This window comes from Camelus ferus, chromosome 7 (genome assembly GCF_009834535.1).
Source record: "Camelus ferus isolate YT-003-E chromosome 7, BCGSAC_Cfer_1.0, whole genome shotgun sequence".
NCBI lineage: Eukaryota > Metazoa > Chordata > Mammalia > Artiodactyla > Camelidae > Camelus > Camelus ferus.
The window spans coordinates 47,090,056-47,114,141 of NC_045702.1; the positions used below are offsets into that span (position 1 = coordinate 47,090,056).

General features: G+C 41.3%; 1 protein-coding gene and 1 long non-coding RNA gene across 9 annotated transcripts in view; one reads left to right on the top strand and one right to left on the bottom strand.

Annotated features, from left to right (window-relative positions):
- RAPGEF5 (Rap guanine nucleotide exchange factor 5) overlaps positions 1–24,086 on the top strand; it is a 353,892-nt gene that overhangs the window by 316,421 nt on the left and 13,385 nt on the right. For all 8 annotated transcript variants that reach the window (XM_032483865.1, XM_032483867.1, XM_032483866.1 and 5 more), the window contains 5 exons: positions 9,007–9,129; positions 10,811–10,989; positions 16,268–16,358; positions 19,315–19,365; positions 20,161–20,248. In XM_032483865.1, the coding sequence (XP_032339756.1) occupies positions 9,007–9,129; positions 10,811–10,989; positions 16,268–16,358; positions 19,315–19,365; positions 20,161–20,248 (532 nt within the window). The remainder of the gene's footprint in view (positions 1–9,006; positions 9,130–10,810; positions 10,990–16,267; positions 16,359–19,314; positions 19,366–20,160; positions 20,249–24,086) is intronic.
- On the bottom strand, positions 242–12,492 carry LOC116664929. The gene is made up of 3 exons (XR_004321478.1): positions 12,409–12,492; positions 5,543–5,547; positions 242–253 (listed from the first exon to the last, which is right to left on the bottom strand). It is a non-coding gene; the product is annotated as an uncharacterized LOC116664929 (long non-coding RNA).

Genomic DNA, 24,086 nt, shown 5'->3' on the forward strand with positions numbered 1-24,086 from the left:
CAAATCAAAGGCAGGCCCATCTTTAGGAATTCTAAACTCTTCCTAAGTCAGATCCTGCTTCTCTCTGAGCCCCTGCAACAAGGGATTTGAGAGATATGACTCTTTTCCGCTGGAATCTTAGTTCCATTTCTTCTTTTTTTGGTGAGTATTTGGTTATTAGGCTGAGAAATGCCCCCTGCGTGGGTGGATTTAAGGGGAAAGAGACTCTGTCCTTAGTTTCTGTGCATTGGGTGCACTTTGAGTGTGCTGTTCCCTTGAAGAAAGGGGGGATTATCAGCCTTCCTTGTGTAAAATGGGCTCATGATTGGGGGGGGGGCGGGCATCAGATGCCAATGAAGAATAATCATGAGAAGAAATGTAGAACCCACACTGTATGTTATTATTTTCAGTCCTAAATTTAAGAACTTTTACATCTCACTAGATAATTTGTTGTTGATCCCCAAAACCTCAGTCCCATGGTTGCTTTCTGAATGGTAGGGCCAGGCCTCAGATCCGTCACCCACAAAGAGCAGGCTTTACCAGACTGTGATTGTATCGTCCAGACTCGGGGTCCTGGTCTGTTCCATGGAGTCCTCACAGGGTGGGGTCTTTCCAGCTGGCTCCTGTGGTCTGTTATCACTGAGGAATCTGTATACCATGCATGTTAACCAAAACTGCTTATAATAAAAACATTTTATGTAAAGTTATCTACACAATAATCAAGCTACCATAAAAATATTAGTCATGATTATTTTCACAATTATGACCAGACGCGTATGTACTAATTCATAAGCAGTATCTCATTTAACGTTCCCACTCACCATGTGGCATTCAGAGAGGCTGAGTAACTAGTTCCCCACAGCCAAGTCAGGGAGAGGGTTAGGATTTCAGTCTGGTTACATTTGACTCTGGAGCTCCTGCACATTCCTTTCATCTGTACCTCGCGGGCGAGAAAAGGAGAGGGAAGCTGTTTGTCTTACGTGGGCCTTCCCAGCTCTGAGTGTCCTTCCCCAGGTCCCAGGACTTGGGTCTATACATGATGTAATTCCAGCAGTGAAAGGTGACAGACAGGGTGCTGCACAGCATCTTTGAGTAAATAGTGAGAGTGATGTGACTGCACCCCTCCCCAGGGAGGAGGATCTGGTATGCGGTTGCTGTGGTGATGGAGGGACCGCATTGTCTCCTCACCCTCCCCGGGGCCACACAGACTTCTCGTGCATCTCCCTTGCATGCATTCCCGGAGCGCTCTTCTACCACGGTCCAGGGCCAGGCTCGCAAGAGTGGAGGGCAGGCGAGCAGCAGTGTCTTAATGGGAGGAATAGGTGCTGTGAAGTATGTCCGAAATGTTTCGAGTTGAGCCAGACGCCACCCTGTGCTCAAATGTTCCCCCCACCAGGTTGACACACCCCTTAAAACTTCCCTGATGGAATTATAGTTTAGGTATTTTATCTCCAAAAGATTTCAGTCAAAATGGAACATTATAAGGGAAGGGTAATGTGAGAAATCCCTCATATCCACTATACTTGTGCCTAAATTCATCTTGGAAATTAGGAGTCATGGCCCTGTATGAAAAGAATAGAGACACAGACAGTGATTCTTGGAGAGGGTGATGGTCTGCCTTGAATAACTAGAGGGCAGTGCCAGGGGCAGGGGCGCATTAAGGGAGAAAGTAGGAGGGGTAAAGAGCCATGTGAAAATATCCTTCACCTCCAAATCAGTAAGCGAAGGTCAGTGTTATGTCCCAACTCGGGGCTTTTTTTTTTTTTTTAACATTTTTTATTGATTTATAATCATTTTACAATGTTGTGTCAAATTCCAGTGTTCAGCACAATTTTTCAGTTATTCATGGACATATACACACTCATTGTCACATTTTTTTCTCTGTGAGTTATCATAACATTTTGTGTATATTTCCCTGTGCTATACAGTGTAGTCTATTCTACAATTTTGAAATCCCAGTCTATCCCTTCCCACCCTCCACCCCCTGGTAACCACAAGTCTGTATTCTCTGTCTGTGAGTCTATTTCTGTCCTGTATTTACACTTTGTTTTTGTTTGTTTGTTTGTTTTTGTTTTTGTTTTTTAGATTCCACATATGAGCGATCTCATATGGTATTTTTCTTTCTCTTTCTGGCTTACTTCACTTAGAATGACATTCTCCAGGAGCATCCATGTTGCTGCCAATGGCATTATGTTGTCGGTTTTTATGGCTGAGTAGTATTCCATTATATAAATATACCACTTCTTCTTTATCCAGTCACCTGTTGATGGACATTTAGGCTGTTTCCATGTTTTGGCTATTGTAAATAGTGCTGCTATGAACATTGGGGTGCAGGTGTCATCCTGAAGTAGATTTCCTTCTGGATACAAGCCCAGGAGTGGGATTCCGGGGTCATATGGTAAGTCTATTCCTAGTCTTTTGAGGAATCTCCACACTGTTTTCCACAGTGGCTGCACCAAACTGCGTTCCCACCAGCAGTGTAGGAGGGTTCCCCTTTCTCCACAGCCTCTCCAGCATTTGTCATTTGTGGATTTTTGAATGACGGCCATTCTGACTGGTGTGAGGTGATACCTCATTGTAGTTTTGATTTGCATTTCTCTGATAATTAGTGATATGGAGCATTTTTTCATGTGCTTTTTGATCATTTGTATGCCTTCCTTGGAGAATTGCTTGTTTAGGTCTTCTGCCCATTTTTGGATTGGGTTGTTTATTTTTTTCTTATTGAGTCGTATGAGCTGCTTATGTATTCTGGAGATCAAGCCTTTGTCGGTTTCACTTGCAAAAATTTTCTCCCATGCCGTAGGTTTTCTTCTTGTTTTATTTCTGGTTTCCTTTGCTGTGCAGAAGCTTGTAAGTTTCATTAGGTCCCATTTGTTTATTCTTGCTTTTATTTCTTCTAGGAGAAAATTTTTGAAATGTATGTCAGGTAATGTTTTGCCTATGTTTTCCTCTAGGAGGTTTATTGTATCTTGTCTTATGTTTAAGTCTTTAATCCATTTTGAGTTGATTTTTGTCTATGGTGTAAGGGAGTGTTCTAGCTTCATTGTTTTACATGCTGCTGTCCAGTTTTCCCAACACCATTTGCTGAAGAGACTGTCTTTATTCCAATGTATATTCTTGCCTCCTTTGTCAAAGATGAGTTGACCAAAAGTTTGTGGGTTCATTTCTGGGCTCTCTATTCTGTTCCATTGGTCTATATGTCTGTTTTGGTACCAATACCATGCTGTCTTGATGACTGTAGCTCTATAGTATTGTCTGAAGTCTGGCTTTGTGAGTTTGGCCAGAGGTTTGTCGATTTTATTTACTTTTTCAAAAAACCAGCTTTTGGTTTGGTTGATTTTTTCTATGGTCTTGTTAATCTCTATTGTATTTAATTCCTCTCTGATCTTTATTATTTCCTTCCTTCTGCTGCTTTTTAGGGCTTTTTGTTCTTCTTTTTCTAATTCATTCAGGTGGTGGGTTAAATTGTTTATTTGAGATTGTTCTTCTTTTTTGAGGAAGGCCTGTATCGCTATAAACTTCCCTCTTAGCACTGCCTTTGCTGTGTCCCATAGGTTTTGAGTGGTTGTGCTTTCATTATCATTTGTCTCAAGGTATTTTTTAATTTCAGCTTTGATTTACTCATTGATCCATTGTTTTTTCAATAACATATTGTTTAATCTCCATGCTTTCCTTTTTTTCTCCTTTGTTTCTCTGTTGTTGATTTCCAGTTTCATGGCATCGTGGTCAGTAAAGATGCTTGAGATAATTTCTATCTTCTTAAAATTGTTGAGGTTTCTTTTGTGCCCAAGTACACGATCGATCCTGGAAGATGTTCCATGTGCACTTGAAAAGAATGTATATCCTATTTTTGGGGGGTGTAATGCTCTGAAAATATCCACCAAATCTAGTTTTTCTATTGTAGTATTTAATTTCTCTGTTGCCTTGTTTATTTTCTGTCTGGAAGATCTGTCTAGTGATGTTAATGCAGTGTTAAAATCTCCAACTATGACTGTATTCCCATCAATATCCCCCTTTATCTCTGTTAGTAATTCTTGTATGTACTTAGGTGCTCCTATATTGGGTGCATATATATTCACGAGTGTAATATCCTCATCTTGTATCACTCCTTTAATCATTATTAAATGTCCTTCTTTATCTTTCTTTATGGCCTTTGTTTTAAAGTCTATTTTGTCTGAAATCAGTACTGCAACACCTGCTTTTTTGGCTTTTCCATTTGCATGGAATATCCTTTTCCATCCTTTCACTCTCAATCTATATGTGTCCTTCTCCCTAAAGTGGGTCTCTTGTATGCAGCATATTGAAGGTTCTTGCTTTATTATCCAGTCTGCCACTCTGTGTCTTTTGACTGGCGCATTTAGTCCATTAACATTTACAGTAATTAATGATAGATGTGTGTTTATTGCCATTTTGAACTTATCTTTGCAGTTGAATTGGTATATCCTCTTTGTTCCTTTCTTCTTCCTTTTGTGGTTTGGTAATTTTCCTTTGTATTATCATGGATTTTATTTAATTTTTGTGACTCCTTTGTAAATTTTTGGCTTGTGGTTACCCTTTTTTGTAAATCTGTCAACCCATTACTATAACTGTTTTTATTAAACTGATAGTAACATGATCTCAAACCCATCCTACTGTTAAAAAAATTTAAAAAAGAAAGAAAAAAATATTCTATGTTTCCCTGCCTCCCTCTCCCACTCTCAGTGATTTGTATGTCTTCTTTTATAATTTCATGTTTACTTTATTTGTAATTCATGAGTTATCACCTTTCCAGTTGTGTGTTTCTCATTTCTGTAGCATCCTGCTGCTTTTCTATTTAGAATAGCCCTTTCAATATTTCTTTTAGCATGGGTTTAGTGTTGCTAAACTCCTGCAGCTTTTTTTTGTCTGTGAAACTCTTTATTTCTCCTTCTATCCTCAAGGATAGCCTTGCTGGATGAAGGATCCTAGGCTGCATCTTTTTTTCATTCAGGGCTTTGAATATATCTTGCCACTCCCTTCTGGCCTGTAGTGTTTGTGTAGAGAAATCAGCTGAGAGCCTTATGGGGGTTCCCTTGTAACTTACTCTTTGCTTTTCTCTTGCTGCCTTTAGAATCCTTTCTTTATCCTTGACTCTGGCCATCTTGATTATGATATGTCTTGGTGTGGGTCTATTTGGGTTCTTCCTGTTTGGGACCCTCTGAGCTTCCTGTACTTGGATATCTGATTCCTTCTTTAAGTTTGGGAAGTTTTCAGTCATGATTTCTTCAAAAACCTTTTCAATCCCCTTTGATCTTTCTTCTCCTTCTGGGACCCCTATTATGTGAAGATTGGGACGCTTTATATTATCCCATAGGTCCCTTATGCTATTTTCATTCTTTTTTATTTGCTTCTCTTGTAGTTCTTCTGAATGGGTGCTTTCTATTGCCCTGTCTTCTAGATCACTAATTCGTTCCTCTGCATTATCTAGTCGGCTTTGCACAGCTATTAGATCATTCCTCATCTCTGTCAATGAGTTTACCCATTCTACTTGGCTCTTCTTTATAGCTTCAATTTCATTTTTGACATATTTTATATCTCTAAACACTATCTCTTTTAATTCCTTCAGCAATTCGATCACCCCTTTTTTGAAATCTTGATCTAGTAGGCTACCGACGTCTATTTCGTTGATCTTTCTTTCAGGGGATTTCTCTTGTTCTTTTAATTGGGAAAGGTTTTTCTGCTTCTTCATCTTGCTCATACGTCTTTGGCACTGTGGATTATGGAGTATCAGTTGTTTATTTTGGTCCTTAAGGATTTTATCTATCTGATGCATATTTAGGAATAGAACTTAGGAAAAAAAGAAAAAAAAATAAGAGAGAGAGAGAGAGAAAGAATTTTAAAAGAAGGGAGAAAGAGGGTTTGAAAACAGTGTATAATGAATAATAGAAGAGTGAGTTGAAGCAGAGTATTAATTGGGTTGAGACGTCCTTTTAAAACCTTTACAAAAAAAGGGGGGGAGAGATGAATAGATGTATTTGAAACCTGTGTCTAATCAATAGCAGGACATCAAAACCCAAGAGAAATAGAAATGAATTAAGAAGTAAAGATTAAGAGAGTAATAGAAAATAGAACAGGTAAAAACAGATTTAAAAAAGGGGGAGGGGTTGTCGGTGTTCTCCTGGAGTCTGTCTGCTTTTAATGTGAAGTCTTTCTGTCTTCGTCCTGTTTTGGAAGCTCAGCTTGCTGTTTTCAGAGGCCCTCCGTTGGCGCCCTCTTCTGTGCTGCTCCCAGCACCTGTCGGCAAGCAGATCGCGCCTCCTCCTAACACTGGGTCAGGTGCAGCTCTCCTCTGCTGTGGGCGGGCGGGTCGCTTGCCCCTCCGGATGCCGCAGTCAGATGTTGCAGACTGGCCGGGTCGGAGGGCGGGTCGTGCCCCCTCCCAGCACCTTGGTCAGGGGCTGTGTTCCTGCCCGAAAGGCGGGGGGGGGGGGGGGGCGCTCTCCCTCTACCTGCGCCGCCTGTAGTTCCGTAGTTCCGCTCTCTGTGTGGCTGCGCGCTCCGCCCTGTTCGGCGCTCCGTAGGTGGGCTCGGGGAAGACCGAGGGACAGCCCTGTCCCTGCTCGGAGCCAAAACCCAGCTCCTTGTTTGTCTTTGTGGAGCAAGTTCTCTGAGGGACCAGGATGGAAGGATCCTATCTGCCCCGGGCTGCAGGCCAGTCTCAGTCTGGCCTTTGAGGCTGGTAAACCCTTCGGTGCGGATGCAGGTTTCGCCCCCGCCCCCGTCTGAGTGCTCAGCGAGGAGGATGTGGTGGCTGTGCCTGAGCCCCACCTCTCTTCCTCCGAAAACTTTCCGCGGGTTTTCAGAGATGGGGGTGTGCACCCTTCCCCCGAGAGCACATCAACCTTGCTGTTTTATGGAGGGCCCAGGTTGTTCTGCCCTGTGCACCCACAGCCACGGCGCGCAGCCCCTTGCGTTCCCCCGGGGCTGCCTCCGTGCAGCCACTTTCGTCCTCCGCTGGGCTTGTGCAGCCTGGCCCTGCCCGCAGCTGCCAGCCTGCGCCTCAGGCTGGGTGTCAGGGGGATGCTCTGTGCCCGTTTAACTTAGTTCTGTTAGTCAAGGGCTGCTCTGTACAGATCTGAGCCTCGGAGGCTCCGCCTCCGTCCCGCTGGCCTCTCAGTTGGAGAGGGGAGACCCAGCGAGCGAGCGCCAGTCCTCCTTTGCCGCTCCCTCCCCACGGGACCCATCCCTAGCTGCTTTGCCTTTTATTCTTTCTTTTTTCCTTTTCTCCTACCAGATTTTTGGCGTCTTTATGTTTTGAAGAGGGCGATGTTCTGTCGGAGTTCCACAGGTGCTCTGGTTGGCTGAGTGGGTCTGTAGATGTGGGTCTTGGTGTATTTGTGGGAGAGGGTGACCTGCGAGCGTCCTTCTACTCCGCCGTCTTCCCCTACTTCAACTCAGGGCTTTTTGAATGTCTGGGGTGCAGCGTGGGTCCATCTGGTCCCAGTCTACCCAGACCAATCTCTGAGGAACCTGGGAGGCTTTCCCACACCTCAGCGCCTCAGTGTTTGCACTGAATTCATTCTTTACAACCTTACTGAGCTCCATCCACCCTGTATCCCACTCTGGGGACACAGGGATGGTTTATGCCTTGACCCGCTCTGAAGAGAATCAAGTCTCTTGTGGAAAAGCTTGTGAAAATCTTGTCATTTTTTAAAATTAGGAAACCTTTTCATAAACATAAAAATTTGAAAATGTGGATAATTTATTTTTCTTCTTTTTTTTGGATTTCAATACTGAATACTTAATTTTCACTTTTTTGTATATATATTTTTACTGAAGTATAGTTTACAATGTGTCAATTTCTGGTGCACAGTATAATGCTTCAGTCATACATGAGATTTGCAGATACTAACTAATATATATAAATAGATAAACAACGAATTTATACTGTATAGCACAGGGAACTACATTGAATCTCTTGTGGAAACTTATAGCAAATAATTTTTTTAGCACTTCAAGAAATAGAGGTTAATATTTGGAATCTACAGTATTCCCTTCATCCTGCTATGGCCTTTATTTTTGCAGTCCCTTTCTCTTTCTTCCAAGCCAAGAACTGTTTTAACATCATAAACTATTCAAGTCCAACCCTTCAAATGGGAGAATTTATATCTTTATTAGAAAATATCAAATATTTTAAAAAGATGCCACATAATTTTTATTTTAAAAAAATTTTTAATGGAGGTACTGGGGATTGAACCCAGGACCTCATGCATTCTAAGCACATGCTCTACCACTGAACTATTCCCACCCCTCCTGCAAATAATTTTTAATATATTTCACGGTGACAATAGATTTACATTTGTGGTAGCGTTCAATAATTTTATGCCAGATTTTAAGGACATACTATTATTAGCAAACTCATAGCTATTTGTACAGGGAAAGTAATTGATACTTTAAAATAATCATCCACCATGGGGTATAAATGAAGTCACTATTATTTTTTATTTTCTATTTAAAAAAAATTTTTTTTTGCTTTCCATGGGCATTTTAATAAAATTTGTAAATGTGTGTCTGGGATGAGACTTGTTAAACATATTTTCTGTAAAAGCCATGTCTGTCCTTATTGAAGTGCACCTGTGACATTTCTTTTGTTTGTTTTTATACTAACCCTGCTGACACATTAATTCTTACCAGAAGCCGCAGTGACTTCAGGGCTTTAGCTTTCATTATGCTGTCTGCTGGGGCAGTGTTTTATAATCAGATTTGTATGTGCACATATGTGTGTGTGTGTGTGTGTGTGTGTGTGTGTGTGTGCGTGCGTGCATGTGTATGTGTATGTCGGGGGGAGGGGCGGCTCAGTGAAGTATCATTGATCACATTCTACTGCTTCCAAGTCCGTTTCCTAAATTGACTATAACTCACTGAAGGCGAACAGACCAGGGAAAATGGTAAGTGCACTCAGACAAGATTGCTTCTTTAAGTGGGCCTCTGGTGCCTTTCTGTGGCCAGACAATTCAGTGCCAAACGTTTGGGAATTTACTGAGGACCCTTTTGCCTCTGTCTGTTTAGAACCCATTTGCAGACAATGAGGAATCACAGCAAAGGTCGGTTAGGATTTTGGGAATGAACACCTGGGATCTTGCTCTGGAATTAATGAATTTTGACTGGAGCCTCTTCAATTCAATTCACGAGGTAAGTAAAGAATGGAACAATAAAATAAGCTAGTGCGATTTTGACTGTGAATTCTTTTTGAAGAATATTTGTGCATGACTAGGTTTTAAAAAGATCCATAATCTAGGATACTACAGCCCAAAAAGATATTGGGGGACTTTAAATACATTGAAAGACTGACCCCAAACTAGGAAAATCAGAAGACATGATCATACTTTATTTGCACCTAATACAATTGTATGTTTGTGTAATGTAGTATACATATGCTGTATTTTTTTTGTTTGAAAACATTTGCATTTGTATATATTTATATGTAGATAAAGCTCTAATGGGGTTGAAGAAACATTGTACATTGGAGACCTTTGATAATGATATTTTAATTTTTTCCAGGACCTTTACAGTACTTATATGAGTCACATTTTGTATATACTTACACATACATACCCATTCTTAAGAACATTCCATAAATTTAGACTATGCTGCAAGACTTCAAGTACTTTCTTGAAAATTTTGAGGTATATTTCAAATTTTCATGTCCATCACCCTCTCCCCGAGGACAGCTTAAATACTTACAAAACACTGGGTGAGGTACAAAATGCTATTGACAGTTAATGAATCACCATGGCCGGTGGAAAGCCTCACAGGAATCAGGAGATGAGAAGTGAGGTGCTTCTGTGCTACAGTATGTTGAGGTTGCTTTGCTGTGTCATGAAATATTTCATTATAAAAGGCCTTTCCTTCTGAAGAAGGAACTCATACCCAACTTAGGGAACCCCAAGCTTCACTTTTATTTTGGAATGTCTTTTAAATATCCTCATATTTTCTCCTCAGAAATATTCCAGCGTGATGATCTACATTGGAGCAAGTAGTGAACTCATTCAAGCTAAATGACTTGTGACTTTGGAAATGTTAATAGAGTAGGATGTGTCCCTGCTTATGCAGTGGGAGAATGTCAGTTACTCCTGTAAAACACACACCTGCACACACATACACCTCCTACCCATCCAGTTAGAAACAAATTTCTTCCATTGCTTTGCATATGACCAGTCTATATCAATAGTTACTGGTCTAACTCAATTTTGTAAATTTGTGTCTTGTCCTAATCGCACTCTCTTTTGGATTATGGTTTGACAGTGTCTTCTATCAGTGGTTCTCAAAGAATGGGTACCCAGACCAGCATCAGCACACCTGAGGACTTGTTAGAAATGCAGATTTAGGCCAGCCCACAGACCTACTGACTCAGAATATTTGGGGGTTGGGGCGCAGCAGTCTGTGCATTAACAGGCCTTCATGTGATTCTGATTCACACTGAATTGTGAGGGTCTAATGTGCATCTTAACAAATGCTAGTGATACTCATTTTCATTTGAAGTTGCCTATATAACGAGTTTGGGAAGCTTGGATTTGACTTAACTTTATGACTTAAACTTTAGAATGCCTTAGATTTTCATGAAACACATCATTCTTACATTCTAAAAAATTTCACTTATATAAGTTCACTATGTGAACATTATTCAATAGGGCATTTCTAAAGTCAAGATAAATTGTCCTGAATTTAATATATTGCTGTTTGCTATGTTCTCATAACATATCATGGTATGAGAGTGGCTACCTGCCATAGCTCTTAAAAATGGACTGAATTTTGAATCAACTTGACTTTGTGCTATAAAAATAAATGCTGGCATAAATATACTTTCTTTCAGCAAGAGCTGATCTACTTCACATTCAGCAGACAAGGAGGCGGGGAGCACACAATGAACCTCAGCTTTCTGCTGCAGAGATGCAATGAAGTCCAGCTCTGGGTGGCCACGGAGATTCTGCTCTGCAGCCAGCTGGGCAAGCGAGTGCAGCTGGTGAAAAAATTCATCAAAATTGCCGCTCAGTGAGTTTCTAGTGGTAAAAAATGCAGTTCCTCTCCTCTCCTGAGACTTTTTTTCTTGCAATAATAAGAAGGGTTGGGATGCAAAAGTATAATATTGACTTAAGTGACCAAGTGATTGAAAAGGTCTGTTTCTGAATATTTCTGTCTTTGCCTTTGAAGTATGTATATCTTAAAGTAAATGTCAGAATACCAGACTGAAGCTGAAGCACTCTGCTCTTTGCTATAGACAAAAGCAGGCAGTGCACGTGTGATGGGGCCATCATGCAAGTAAATTACAAAGTGGCCAGGTGAGCTACAGTAGGTTAGGGAAATGGGGGAAGTAGCAGTGAATGAGAATCATTGAAAATCAGATGCGTTCCAAGATTCTGCTCTTGGCTCGTTCATGCCCAGAGTATGAACTTTGCAAACTCCTTAGCAGGCTCTGCACCATCTGGTCTCCCCGACCTCTGCGCCTCACCCCACGCTGCAGTCACTCTAAGTGGCTGTCCCTTTCCCTTGCACGCCAGTTATCGAAGCCCGGACGTGTGTTGTTGGCTCTGCCTAGAATGGCCACTTCCACCCAGCAAATTGTTGTGATTTTTCAAGACCAATATTGTTTCCTTCTTGAAATCATCCCTGACTTTCAAATGCAAGGTCAACTACTCCCTACCACAACCACCCCCTACCATGGTGCACACATGTTTTTTGCCCTTTTTTAAAACTTCTTCATTATGCTGATTAAACTTACCTTTTTATATAGGATTCTTGCATTGGGCTGTGTTAGCTTCCAGAGGATGGGGACCGTTTCTAATCAATCACTGTGCCTGGGGTGCCTGGTACTGAACTTGGTAAATAGCAGTGACTCAATAAATGCTGGTAGAATGGTATTTTAGTAATTTCCCGGGAGCATCTCTTAAAATGCCAAATTAACATCCTAAGACTACTCTTGGGACAGCTTCCCAACAGAACCAAAATATTTTCCAGTTCCTTTTACCTCCTAGTCTTCTCATTTTTTTCCTCCTTTACTTGTCAAAGTAGTTTTTATATCAAACAGTTTTGAGTACATGTCAGTGTAATATATTCAGGAAATATGTATTGATCACTCATTATATATGCACATCCATGGAGGATATTGTGGGGAAATTACAGTAAGCCTACACTCAAAGCCCTGCTTTCCAGGACTTTACTGTCTGCTGGGAGGATACTTTCTATAACTCAAATGGTTAATTTGCAAAATAGAACAAGGGGAAGGGTGCCCTATTATGAGATGAAATTCTGTTGGGGGCTTTAGAGGAAGGGAAGCTTTTATGCCAAAGACGTGGGAAAGATAGATTAGAACAACATTTGGAACAGAGTAGCATCTGAAGCTACATTTGAATTCTGGGTAAGAATTCAAGAGAGCACACTCTCCATGGAGGTCAAACTCACCAGAGGAAAGACGTAGAAGAGCTGCATTGGAGGCAGAGAGAGTGTGGTCAGAGAAATGAACCTCATCCAGTTTGGCCAGAGTGGAAGGTATTTGTAAGGAAGCCGTGAGACACTGATACAGAAAGGAAGGTGGGACCAGATTGGAAAGGACGTTGACTTTCAGATTGAAGAGTTTGGACTGAACTGAGACGACACTAGGGATTCTTTGAAAGTTTTTGTGCAGGAGTTGGATATGATTTGAGTTGTCCCTCAGGAAGGTTGATCTGTAAGTAGCACAGAGACTGAACTCTAGGCAAGGAGACCCCAGAAGCAGAATATTTGGTTTACTTGGGTGAGAGATAATGGAAGTACCTGACCTGCTGTTCGATGTGACTGGGAATGGAAGGAGAGATGGATTACAGATAAGCCTAAATCTTGGTTGCTTTTATGGTGAATGCTGCTGCTTTTTTTTTTTTTTTTTTAATTTGGCCATCACATTCTACAATAGCCTATGAAACTCCTTAAAGTGAAGCTCTTTTGGGTCAAAAGGTTTCTTATAAATGCCAGTTACTTGGTGAAATGGGGCATTAATACCCCATCGAGTAAAATGATACCACATAGCTTAGTTCCCAGTATAAGATTGTGTCTGTCCTCAGGGAAATGAAATACGTATATTCGTACCTTCTCCATATGGCCCTATGCTCTTCAATTATTTGCTATACTGCTCTCTATCCCTAGCCTGTAGAAGAGAGTGCCAAAAGAAACAGAAAGTTAAATTCTTCACAATCACAGTAGTAGGAATGGCCGAGGGAAAACAGTAATTTCTGTGATCATGAAGTGTCTTCTCTGCCTACGGCATCCTATTTGCATATTCATGTTTCCTTCCTCCTCACCAATCCCATCCCCCTCCTCTGTGGATTGAGTGGACTTTATTTCTTCACACAAAGGAGTGTTCGCTAAACTGGAATGTTTTAGTGTCGGACAGTCTGTTCTTCTGATGGAATGAATGAGGCTTGGTAAAGGAGGGCTCCAGATGGGGATGGTAGTCCATATTTGTACTGTATCAACTTGTCTTATAGGGGGAGGATATAGCTCAAGTGGTAGAGTGCATGCTTAGCATGCATGAGATCCTGGGTTCAATCCCCAGTGCCTCCTTTAAGAGTAAATAAATAAGCCAAATTACCTTCCCCTACCAAAAAAAATTCTTGTCTTATGGAGAAATCGTGTCTATATTAATTTCTTTTTTCTTCTTACAGATTCAGGTGTTCTTCTTACAGATTCATATTTTAAATATGACAAAAAAGAGATCTGAACCAGGAAAACTGTTTATGGGGAGCTGAAAGATAAAAGGATGAGAATTGTATCTAAGATTTCATATAGTTAAATGATGCCAAATACAAAGAAGAATTTTTAACTTTTTTATAATGAATAATAATAAAACTATTTCCCTAAAAAGGTCTTGTTTTTAGCTCCAACAAATGCTGTCTGAAGGGCTTGCTGTACACTAGGCATTTGAGTGATGAGAAACGACAGAACCATCAGGGCTTCCATCATGCAGTAAGGTGGGAGTGAGAGCGAGCTTCTAGGTGAGACAGGGGTGCAGCAGTTCTCACTGATCACAAAAACCTTGACAGAGGAGCCTGGCATTTCAAATCATCCCATCAAGAGATGGAGCTGACTGAAGTCTGTTCTGGCTGGGGTGAACTTTCCAGGTTGTGATGAGATAGGAAGATGGAGTGAGGGAAGTGATGGCATAAGGAAAGAAGAGTTGCAGTATTGACGCCTTTAGGCACCAGTGTTTCTCGAGAAATAGGTGGATTTCTAAATCATAGACTAGGAAGAGTCTTGTTTGTTTATTCGTGGAATATACCAAGTGGGGTCTACTCAGGAGAAAGTTGGCAGAAACCAAATGAAAGAGCCAGTTAGGCTAAGTTTCAGGTCCTCTTGCCTACCAGGGAACTGGAGGCAGAGTCTAAAACTGGAAGGAAGACTGTGAGACAGACAGACCGGGGCCCGTGGAGACTCAGCGGTGGGGGTCCTGAGGACTGTGTTCACCCAGATGCTTTGGACAGTAGGGATGGAGGCAACAGTGCCTTTCCAGGTTCCCCTATTAATGGGTATAGAATTTCCAAAATGCTCCCAGGTGTGACCCCCACTCCCCCACTGCCTTGATGCTCAGGCACAGCTGCCCTGGGAGTGTGCAGGCCAGGAGCAGGCTGCTCAGGCAGGACCGGCCCGGGCACCACCAGCTCTACGTATTACCACTTTAAGAGCCCAAACCAGTTTCCTGGTTCTGACTAGAAATCTAGCTTAATTTTAAAAAACCATAAATACAGTAAAAAGTTTTATACACAAAGATATTTATTGTCTCAATCTGTATTGAATTGTATTTAATTGAAAATAATTTAAATGTCAGCCATGAGGGAAAAGAAAACAAATTATGAAATACGTTTTTGATAAAGTGTTATATAGCCATTAATGATGACAGTGAAGAATCCATAATAGGTAACACATTATGTAACTGATAAAGCAGGAGGCAGAGTTATATATACACTATTCCCAAATTCTATTTAAGACATTGAAGGAGTTGTTATGGAAGAGATGACATCCCACACTGGGTACCCAAGTAATTTTTATGCACCCAACTTGCTGCTAAGCACTTTCATATTTTTTCATATTTAATTATAAAGTTAGAATAATTTTGCAGGCTTAGAAACTTGCCTCCAAGAAGTTGTCTCCTTTTTTAAATTTTTAAAAATTATTTTTATATAATTTTTAAAGGTTACTTTTCATTTACAGTTATTACAAAATATTGGTTATATTCCCCTTGCTGTCTAATAACATCCTTGAGCCTGTCTTACACCTAATAGTGTGTGCCTCCCAATTCCCCATCCCTGTATCTCCCCCAACCCATAACCACTAGTTTGTTCTCTATATATTTGTGAATCTGAAAGAAATTGTTTTCTAATACATCCTAGATTGAGGAGTGTCTGGGATGCACAGGCTGTTCCAGCTGACTGGAAGCCCAACCTCCCTCTGCTGTATCAAGCCCCTCAGCTGGCTTTGAAAATCAGTGGAGTTTTGACTCATTAAGTTGAAAGGCACGATTGACGTTGTGTAGAGCAGATAACCTGACACAGTAAATGGAGCTCAACATGGTCTTATTTTGCATTTTATTTCCTTAAATGAGAAATGTGGGAGAGTATCCCCATAGTATATGCCATACTTTATTTATTGTTTTGTTTTTTGTTTTCTTTGGAGGGGGGTAATTAGGTTTATTTACTTATTTGTTTGTTTTTTAATGGAGGTACTGGGGATTGAACCCAGGACCTTGTGCGTGCTAAGCACACACTCTGCCACTGAGCTGTATCCTCCCTCTATGCCATACTTTAAATATATACATATCATAGTAGCTATTTTGTTGAAAGCAAAGAAAATATACCTAAATGTAATGAGAGGGGGAGCTTAGACCTGTGAGCTGAGAGAGACTTGTTTGTCAAAAAAGAAAGGCAGATCCGAATTAGAGACAGGACCAGAGAGCTGTTATAATGAGGGTAGGGGATACATAAACTTCTGAGAGTTTTCAGTTGAAATTGTAAATGCATCGAAAATAGGTTTTTTAAAAGGAGGAATCTTGTGAGTGTCCAGAGAATATCAAGAGCACAGATCTTTTCCTGAAGGTCTGGAGTTGCTGAAGCATTTGTGATCAGTTGTGTTGAGGGAGTAACACCCGTCCCACAGGTCAAGGGTACAGAGGTCATCGAGCAGAGTTCAGCCCTGCCCTAGACGTTGAATTCTGTGGCCTAGGAGAGTCTTTGCAGCTTTATCTTTTGTGATCATCTGGTGAAAGGATGTGGCTTCAAAGTGCCTTCTGCTTTCTTTTATCCCGTAGCTGCAAAGCACAGAGAAACCTGAATTCTTTCTTCGCTATTGTGATGGGTCTCAACACTGCTTCCGTCAGCCGGCTGTCCCAGACCTGGGAGGTGAGCCTTGGGGGTCCATACAGAGGGTGGGATCGGGAGACAGATGAAATGCAATGGGAAATGTTCCACCTAAAAAGCCTTTATTTAAAATAAATTGACTTAAATGGTTTAAACGAAATAAGTACTACTAGAAAAAAAAGAGTTAAAAATTAATGTCTCAAGTCAGTAGGGACTATTCTGAGCAAATGTTCTTTAAAATTGTTCTAGTATATGAAAGAAACAATAATTATAAAATGCTCCCCAGCTAGAATTAGTTCCTGGCTTTACTCCCTTCAGGGCTTAGTTACAGTTCCACATGGTCCTTTCAGAAGCTCACCTGTGTGTCCAGAAAGCAGATTTGCTGAGAAGCTGATGAATGGTGAGCTCCTGGATCTCTCCCTCGCAGGGCTCCTGGCAGTGTATTCATGTCGATGAAGTGTATCTTTGTAAAACTTGCAAAAATGAAGTAATTTTGTATTCTTTTTCTTAGAAAGCTGCCCGCACAATGTGGTAGGTGGCAGGCTTCCCCAGTCCTGGCTCTGCCTGTCCCTGTAGGGTGATGGAGGCTGTGGGCTCATGCAGAGAGGCCGCTCAAGTCTATGCACTTTCCGAAACTTGGGCTCTGAGGGTATATGTGGGGAGAGCTGAAACTGGGGTGTCCCTGAATTAAGCCAGAAAGAGATGCAGGGCCCTCTGCCTCCCCCACAGCCCCATCACCTTCTTTCTTTGGACTTGGGGTTCTCTCTCCCTCCATTCCCTCCTGACTGCCTGTCTTGTTCCTGGTACCGGTTCCCCCCTCATCCTTACTCTAACCATCAAGGCCTCTCCTCAGTCCTTCAGACTCAGCTCCCAGCACGGCCTGCCCCATACCTTTCCTGGTTCCCAGTTCACACTCCCACAGGAGAGATGCTGACAGGCCCACCACCGTTTTTCTCACATTAGATCTCAGTGTGGGTCTCTGGGCAACTTTTGGGTTCACTTTCTTTGTGTCAGGGGCCATACTCTGATGGAATGCCCCATGGTGACCGGAGCGTCAGGGTCAGTGCTCCTTAAAGGGATTCAAGAGAAAAGACTCGAAAGACCCGCAGCTCTGGTTAAGCAGACGCGATGCACATGCACTTCGAGAGATTAAAGGAGGTGGACAAGAAATGCGGCTATTGATCAGAGCAGGAGGAAGACAGACAGCTAGCAAGGGTCAGGGAGGAGAGTGGAATTTTAAATTAAACCCAGAGAGAAGCTTTGATTAGCAGGCATGTAGAAGAGAACAATTCAATTCAATTCAAACAGCGTGCCTTTCGTGTGCCCACTGACTGCCTGCTCTGTGCAGGGCACTGCACCAGCGCCGTGGCAGACGGAAAATGGGCCAGATTAGGACACAGCGTGCTGTGATGAAGGAGGTCCGGTCGGACCACAGCAGAGCAGTGGAGGGATCGTTCTGTCTGAGGGCAGCTGAGCCTGCAGCCGGGCCTTGGAGGTGGAGTTGGAGTTGGAGTTGCTGGGAGCCCTGGGGGTGGGCATCCCTGGCAGAGGTGACCTCAGTATTTCCAGCCCTGGCAAGTGATCACACTACCCTAAATATTGCCTAATAGGCAATACAGGAAAAGAAGTAGGTCTGAGGAACTAGAACAGAGGGCAGCAAACATTTTGAGTAAAAGGCCAGTTTCTGAATGTGTTTAGGCCGTGCAGGTCATCTGGTCTCTGCTGCAGTGACCCAGCTCTGCCAGTGCAGTGCAGGAGCACCACGTGGTTTCTCTGTAAATGATGAGCATGCCAGTGTTCCAATAAAACTTTATTTATAAAAGCAAACAGATTTGGCCCATGGCCAACCCCTGGAGTAGATCAGCTTGTCTTTAGATATGTTGAGTTTGAGGTGCCACTGGGACATTCGTGTGGAATTTCCAGCAGACTAAGATATGCAGCTCAGAAGGACCACTGGAATCAGTTGCAGCCATTGACATTTTATCTTTTCTCATTTGATTTGTCTTCCATTTATTAATACATGTGTGCTGGTGTGTGTAACAGTAGTTTCCAAACATATCCAACAGCCTGTTTGCTGTGATAAACTGAGTCCAGATTCAACATTATCAAATTGGAAAGTCTATTTCTAAAGTTTAAAAGTCTGATTATTGTGGGGTTTACCTCATTATTTTGATTTGTTTTGGAAATGGAAAATCCCACACATCTTCGAGAACGTTGTCACTAGTGTTAATAGCTGGAATTTGTTGAGCACCATCCCTACTTCTTATGAGTTGTCTCCACATCTATCGGAGAACTTGGAGACTCGAACTAAACAAACAGCTAGAAAGGGGTGGAATCAGAATTCAAATTCAGACTGACTACTAAGGCATCCAGCTTTTCACTTAACCACATTAAAAGCAGGCTAGAAAATTCCAGATCCCTTCTTCCATAGGCCTGAATTTTCATTAGGGAGGATGGCATATGTTTCTGTCCTCGGTCGTTCTTCATCCAGCTGTGGGTGTGGTTGATCTGTACACTTCAGTGATTCTACCCATTGAAGTACAGGTATCATCACTTAAGGTTTTCATGGTGTTTCACTATTCAGCCCTCTGCTGTGAAGCATAATTATATCATATGTACAAAAAACACCAGCCAACATGATTATTTCCCACTCAGCTAGACTGTTTAAGAAGATGAGAGCATTTGTCAAAAGGTAAGCTATGGAACTGAAATCCAGATTTTTATTAAAACCTCCCCAGCTTGTGGAATGTCTAACCAGCTAGATTCCTGAGTCATGTGGCTGTTCTTTATTTTACACTGTCTTTAGCAACATTCCCAAGGAACATCACATTAAGGAATGATGAAAATTGCATAATGAGAAGCAGTCAGGGTAGAACAAAGTGATAGAGGTATTTAGGTTCAGAAATGTGATGTATGTAAACAGAGCTTAACAAACATTCCCCTTAGTGCCTCTCAAAATAACTGACTTCTTTGCCCTTTTCTGTTCGTTTGTTTTTAGAAAATCCCTGGAAAGTTTAAGAAGCTTTTCTCTGAACTTGAAAGTTTAACAGTAAGTAGTTGAGCCACAGTGAACTTACTCTTCAAATTGATTGCCAGTGTCAAGTTTCTTTCTGGATGTCAGTGGTCGGTATCCGCCCTCTCCCATGCTGGTAGCTTAGCCTAGTTCACTTGTGTGTGAAAATGTAGCTTTGCTTTTTATGGTGTGAAGCAAGCTGATAGTTAATGCTTCTTCCTCTCTGTGGAAAAAGATAGTGAGAATGGTCCTTTTGGTCTGATTTTCAGAAGACAGATTTTTAAGCATAATCCATTTCAAAGCCTCGAATTTAATCAGCATAAATTCGGTGTGCCTTTCTCCTGCATTGTTCTTTTCGACTTTTTCCCTTTTTACCATTTCTTAGGTTTAGATATAAAATGTACAGTCTTCTTTTTGGAACACAATAAAACTGTTCTCTAGTTTCCTCTATGTTATCTGTGCATTATGAAGGCAGTTTTTCGTTGCAGCATGCCTAACAAAAGACTTTGGGGTTACCTCATGATGGAAATTCTGAAGAGGAAACTGCTTAAAGAACCTATTTGAGGGAAAATAATAGGGCAATCAAAAGGTGTCTCTCCTTTGCAGTCATTTCCCATTATTGTCAACCAATAACTTGACTTTCATTCATTGCCTAGATTTCCTGCCTTAATTTAGTGAGTTTATTCTCCTAGGAAACCTTTATCTACTTTGTTCTTAGGAAGGACCACGCTATATCTAAATCATGTTCAAATTGTATAGCAAAAGTGGGATTTAGAATTGTTTCTATAGCACATTGATTTTTTTCTCTTTGTCATCTGCTTGGTTCGGCAGGATCCTTCCCTGAATCACAAAGCCTACCGAGATGCATTTAAAAAGATGAAGCCTCCCAAAATCCCTTTCATGCCCTTATTGCTTAAAGGTAATGATTTTCTATCTTTTATGCTGTGTAATTCCATATTCCAGAAACATGTCGCTCTAACTATAGAGGGCGAATAAAGGACTCTGAGTTTATTTCTTTAAAGTAATTTTGACATTCAGACCTAACTGTGTTGGCTTGTAATTGTTTTTCAAATGCTCAGTTATCTCTGAGATACCTAAAATGCTTCACTGTGCTTGAGCAGACTTCAGAGCTTCTTCACTCAACTCACAAAGCTTGGCCCTGGACACTTTTGTGTTTTTCTTTTATTCTCCTTCTAAGCGCTGTCTTATTTCCTTTGAGACTACAGTCCACTTAATTCAACCAAGAGTAAGGCTGGCATTAAGAACCCAAACAGTGACCAGTCATGTTGTCCGTTTGCAATCTAAATTTCAGAGATCCAGCCCATGGCTTGCTGCTGTGTGAGAAATACCTGGGTCAACACAAGCAATACAGTGTTTGAAAAATCCTGGTAGAGAATGTGCTTTCTTCTTTCAAGAATCTGGTTGAGAAAGTGTGTGACTGAACCAAGTTAGTCCACTGACTTCTGGACAGCACCAGATAACTCATCATGAAACATGTTAGTTAAATTTACTAATGAGAGCTCAGTGGGCTCATTCAAACCAAAGGGACTGATTAGAGGGAAGTTCTTTGTAATCTGGCCCATGCTCCTGACATTTGGTATATATCCTACCTGTGTGCTTTCCGCAGAAAAGGGATTTGGTCATCTTTCTTGGCCATATTTTGATTCCTACCAAGGGAATTTTATTGCCTCTGCCCTTCAGAGGCTTGTAAATTCTGTTGGATCAGACCCCAGTGCCTACACCCATAAAGGTGATTCTGGAAATGAATTACCTAGAAATTAGATTGCTAGTTGGCCTGGACATCCTCCTCCCCACCCACCCCGCATCACCAGCCCCCCAGCAATAAAGCTGATGTTCCCTTTTCTGCTTCTCTCGAGAACAACCAGACCTTGGAAAATTATTGAGTTGTTCTGCATCCCTGCAGCTGCTTAGTTAATCTTCATCTTGTATAAAGCAAGAATTTCTGTGAAGCAATAATATATTAGGACAGTTGAGAGGCACACAGAATGCTTCATTCAAGCTCAAAAGATTCTGCTAAATGTAAATGGATGAAATAAGGAGAGATTGTAAAACTTAAATGTTCACTTTATTCTTCATATTTATTTCTGAGATAGTTTATTCAGGCTTTTGATTTTTATTTAAAATAAAATACCAACTGGAGAGTGGAGGTGGTGGCACGTGGGAAGTAACAGAATTATTTAGACACAAATAGGCAAAATAGGAAACGAAGACAGGTCTAGGAAAGGAATTGATTTTAGGAAGACAAATTTTTGAAACAATAAATGTTTTTCAGGTATTGAGAAAATAGTCAACAGTGTCCCTTTAACTTAATTAGATGTGAGCCGAGCTTTCTGCTATATGTTAGTGGGTTTTCCTCTAAAATATTTAATGTGGTCAGGTGTCTCACACTTAAACATCTTAGCTTGGATGCAATTTTCTGCTCTACTGAGCTTATCTACACCTCTTTGTTAGCAGCAAAACAAATTTCTCTTTTTTCTACTGAAGATATCCTTCTCTCATTCACACTAATAAAGAAAACATTTTTTCTTTTCTTTTTAAATTAGCTCTCTAGAGTTTAAACAAGCACTTATTTTTCCTTTATCTTTTCGTCATTATAAAAATAAACATTAGTACTGTGTTGCATTTAAAGCCACCGTTTTTGTCTGAAATAATTTCCACAGGAAAAAAGGAAATGTAAAATTTTAAATGTGTATATATCACATCTGAGATGAGACATTTTGAAAAGCATAAGCGACATTAATTCTTAGCTTTTGTTAGCTACAAAATTATTTTAAAATTCGCAGTAAACCACATTAGAGCAACTAACTTTTTAATGAAAACTTCCCACACATCTGTTTGTGCCTCCTACTTTGGATTGCTTTTGGTTAGAGAAAAAGACCAAATTGAACTCTGTGGGTGTTAAGAAAGATTATGGCTCCCCTGTTTCACTTTTTTTGAGATGGTCAATTCCCAACAGCATGCAGATTATCAAGTAAGCACATAAACTTAAAATGCTTTCAGCCATCAGCTTTTCTGTTTCCCGGTGAATTTCTTACCTTTTGATTTACTTCCCCCTCAACTGTGGAATCCAGTTCAGAAATTAGTGACTGGGAAACCCTACGTAAGTGTTGGCAAAAGGATCCAGCTGAGCTCAGGTTCTAAAGCAATTGAATAGTCTGTATCGTGTGGTGTTTTTGGAGATGGTATTCCTTCCAATAGAGTAAATAATCAGCAGGTAGGTCTGAGGATAAACCTGAGGCTGTGTCTGTATCTCAGAGTGGAGATTACTATTGCAGGTTTAGGGGGATATTAAGGCACTTGTATGTTTCTTCCCTCTCTTTCATTTGCCATCTCTTCAGATGGCATCATTTCTATTATACGAAGTGTTAGGAGCATGTTCAGGTGTCTCCAGATAGAAGGGTCTGGCAGGTACTCATTTCCAGAACCCTGATCCCGGTGGGTATCCTGAACTGCTCCACAGCCCCCGACTTAAGTCCTGAGTTCCCAGTTTCTGAGCTCAGCTGCCTGCTGGTTCATCTCTCTCACGCCTTCCTCATCACACACCTGCCACTCATCTGCCTCAAAACCTTCAGCCATTTAGATCTCCTTCTGGGCAGCAGCCCCTTCCAGCCTCTCTTCCCTCCCCACCTGGCCAGCTGCATCTTCCCTGCCTTATCTTCATGCCAGCATCATCCTAACAACCCCCACCCTCAATAGAGCCACCATCCTCATCTGCTGACTTCGATAAGCCCTTGAGAGTTGAGGTTAAGCAAGACCACCCAGCTAGAGGAGAGGGAAGAGATAAGAGGGGCGACAGACAAAGGAAATACTTTTAAAAGTTGCAGAGGCACCCCACATCCCATGAATTCAGCAAGTTGACTATAACAGGTTGTAAGAGACGTCCAAGTCCTTCCAGGTACCAGAGAGGCACGGTGGTGAGAGCAAACAGGCTACCCGAGCTTGGATCCTGACTCTGAGTCTTAGAGCTGTGATCCTAGGTCAGCTGTGCTCGTTCTTTGGACCATAGTTTCTTCACATGCTTTCCTACTAGGGCTCTACCTTACAGTCTGTAGTTGAGGATTAAATGAATTAATGCCATATTTGACACTGTTAGTCATTATAAACTGTATTATTGTCATCATTCATGTAATCCACAACCTCCGGGAGTGAGGAGAGACTAGGCTTATGGGTGGTGTTTAATGTGGGTAGAGTGCACACAGTGCTTTACTTGCTGTACAAAAAAAAAAAAAAAAAAAACCTGTGTTGGCTACTCTTTCTGAATATTGGGTCTCAGAGTGAGAGCTTGCAATTCTATTCTGAAAGCAAAACCATGGAAGATAATAAAATAAAAGGAGTTTGTCAGATGACTGCATAATTCCAAATTGTTTTCCTGCTAGGACACCAGTTTAAAAAAAGAAAGGAGGTAAAAAAGGAAAAAAGCTTAGGAAGAGGTTGCTGTCTAGCCAGGCTGCAAGTTCCGTTGAAAGGATGCCTTGAGAAGAGGGTTGTACCAGTGTCTCGTGTAACTATGTAACTGGTGTCGCCCCCGGGTGGGAAGTCAAAGCTCAGCAGCTGGATGTGTTGGAGGCAGCTTTCCCAAGCACCTAGCTCGTAATTGCCCCATAGGGAGCAGCAGAATCAAAGTCTTGATTAAATGCAAATGCTCTCCCTTTCTATTTATAGGAATATTAAGCTGTTCATTTCCCTCTTTTATATTGCTATTTTAACAAGATTTTTGAAAATTATTTTCATTTGGT